This window comes from Gymnoscopelus microlampas, assembly GCF_963454915.1.
Source record: "Gymnoscopelus microlampas genome assembly, chromosome: 22".
In the NCBI taxonomy this organism is placed as follows: Eukaryota; Metazoa; Chordata; class Actinopteri; order Myctophiformes; family Myctophidae; genus Gymnoscopelus; species Gymnoscopelus microlampas.
Genome location: NC_139959.1, coordinates 40,112,414 through 40,114,534, shown reverse-complemented (window position 1 = coordinate 40,114,534; position 2,121 = coordinate 40,112,414). Strand labels below are relative to the sequence as shown.

The window sequence follows — 2,121 nt, the reverse complement described above, 5'->3', positions numbered from 1 at the left end:
TTTTGAAACCTTCTGTTTGAACTGTTATCTGTTTTTCTGTTTTAACAGCTCTTAAAAAAGATGACGCCTCATCCACCTCCACCCTGGACACAACATCCACCCGGGCAACCCGTGTGTCTTCACATTCCTCTTCTGACAGCTCAATGGAATCCTCCTCTGAGAGTACCTCTGACTCCTCCTCTGACATGTCCTCTTCAGAGGACAAGAAGAAGAAGGGGAAACAAACCCAAAGAGAGGTAAAACAAATTACTCACAAGCCTACATTCTCTCTCTCTCTCTGTGTCTGTGTGTGTGTGTGTGTGTGTGTGTGTGTGTGTGTGTGTGTGTGTGTGTAAACCTTAATGTTGAGAAAACTAATTCTATGTTCTCTCAATTGTATTTGCAGCCCATACTCCGGACCAGGTGGTGGCCCGGTACAAAAATATCCTTAAGCTGTTCAACAAAGGAGGGACCATGTCTGCTGCATTCAAGAGTGTCGGCGTGGACCGCAACACAGTGGTGGCCAATGCTCCAATCGCGGAGCTGTCCATTGCTGCACCTAGCAAGTATAAGGAACTGGTTCTAAACCACAACGTTCGACGGGGGAAACTCTCTGTTCTTGCTATAGAATGTGAATTCCAATGAATGAATTCCAATTCAGCAGGACCCAGATATACAGGACACAGTCAAAGCCTATAAGGCTTCTGGAAAGCTCCTGCCCCTCTCAAGAAAGTGAGCTTTTGTGACGTAAAAAATAGCACAAAACCAAACACTTTCATGAGGAGGAGAAGCTATCAAAGGTTTATTTCTGAAGTATTATGCGACTCATTCCTCCGTTCAAGCAATGAAGTCCAGTGGTCTGTTGAATCCACCTTTTCTATTCATATACTGCCTGCATTTTCTCTTCTGAAATACGTTGATAGCATGTGCATTGACTTATCCAACAGTCTTCCTACCCTTTGTGGTGTTAAAGCCGCCAAATCCCATTATTTTCATCATCTCGATCTCTTCTTCCGTTTTGCCATCCATATCTTCCTCTGAGATCTGAATTGGCTTCGCTGCCTTGTCTTTTTTTTAGGAAAGTAGGAGAGGTGGCCTAGGGATCTAGGAAGTTTTTCACAGTTCACACCTGCTCTGAAGTAGTTTAGATCAGTGGTTCTCAAACTTTTTCATGTCAAGGACCCCCAAATTGACACTTATCAGCCCGCGGACCCCCTTTTCAAAAGATATGCCAGGGACCCCCATATGAGAATTTTCTTTTTCGGCTCTAGCAGTGATTCTCAACCATTTTAATTTCAAGGACCCCCAGTTTGACATGCATTAGGGCTACAGACCCCCATTTAATGGCATTTCTATCCCATGGACCACAATTTATATTGTAAAATCTATGTCAATTTAACTTTAACAAATGGAACCAAATGGACCCTAACGGGTCCATTTGGTTCCATTTGTACACTCTCAGAGTTAGACCCATAATGGCCCATTTGGTGCCTAATCTATCATTTAGCTGGGGACCCCCTGGAACTCCCTCAAGGACCCCGGACCCCACTTTGAGAACCAATGGTTTAGATGGATGTAAAATATGTATTTGCTGAGTTTTGACACATTTGTATTTGGCACTGTGATCCACTTTATTCAGCCATATTTAGAATATTGCAGATTGTTTATTTTCGTACAGTACAAGACATTATTTATTTTTCAGCCATGTTTACTTGTGAATAGTATTGCATATTGTTTATGTTTTTTTATTTCATACAGTACAAAAATGTTTATTTTATTATGACTCTGCAAGGGCCATGTTCTGTCTATCTCGGTGTCGTTTGTTGCAATAAATATTTACATTTGCTATATCACTGCTTCTATCTCATTTATAAATGCTTTATAAGGCATAGATAGTCCTCACTTTACATGGGCTCACGCTATATCATTTGTAAATGCTTTATAAGGCATAGATAGTCCTCACTTTACATGGGCTCACGCTATATCATTTGTAAATGCTTTATAAGGCATAGAAAGTCCTCACTTTACATGGGCTCACACAATATACTTAACTAACAAGTAGTAACTACCTTAATAAATCATTTATTGAGTATGAATAAATGTTTATAAAACATGTATTAACACACTCACTAACCATGTACA

General features: G+C 40.5%; 1 protein-coding gene across 1 annotated transcript in view; it reads left to right on the top strand.

Annotated features, from left to right (window-relative positions):
• The window catches only part of LOC311038633 (uncharacterized protein), a gene marked incomplete at its 3' end in the record, with an annotated part of 2,475 nt that extends 1,910 nt beyond the window's left edge, over window positions 1-565 (top strand). Inside the window, exons 3-4 of the mRNA XM_084048205.1 lie at window positions 49-236; window positions 386-565. Of these exons, the coding sequence (XP_083904331.1) occupies window positions 49-236; window positions 386-565 (368 nt within the window). The remainder of the gene's footprint in view (window positions 1-48; window positions 237-385) is intronic.
• Window positions 566-2,121: the final 1,556 nt, after the last annotated feature.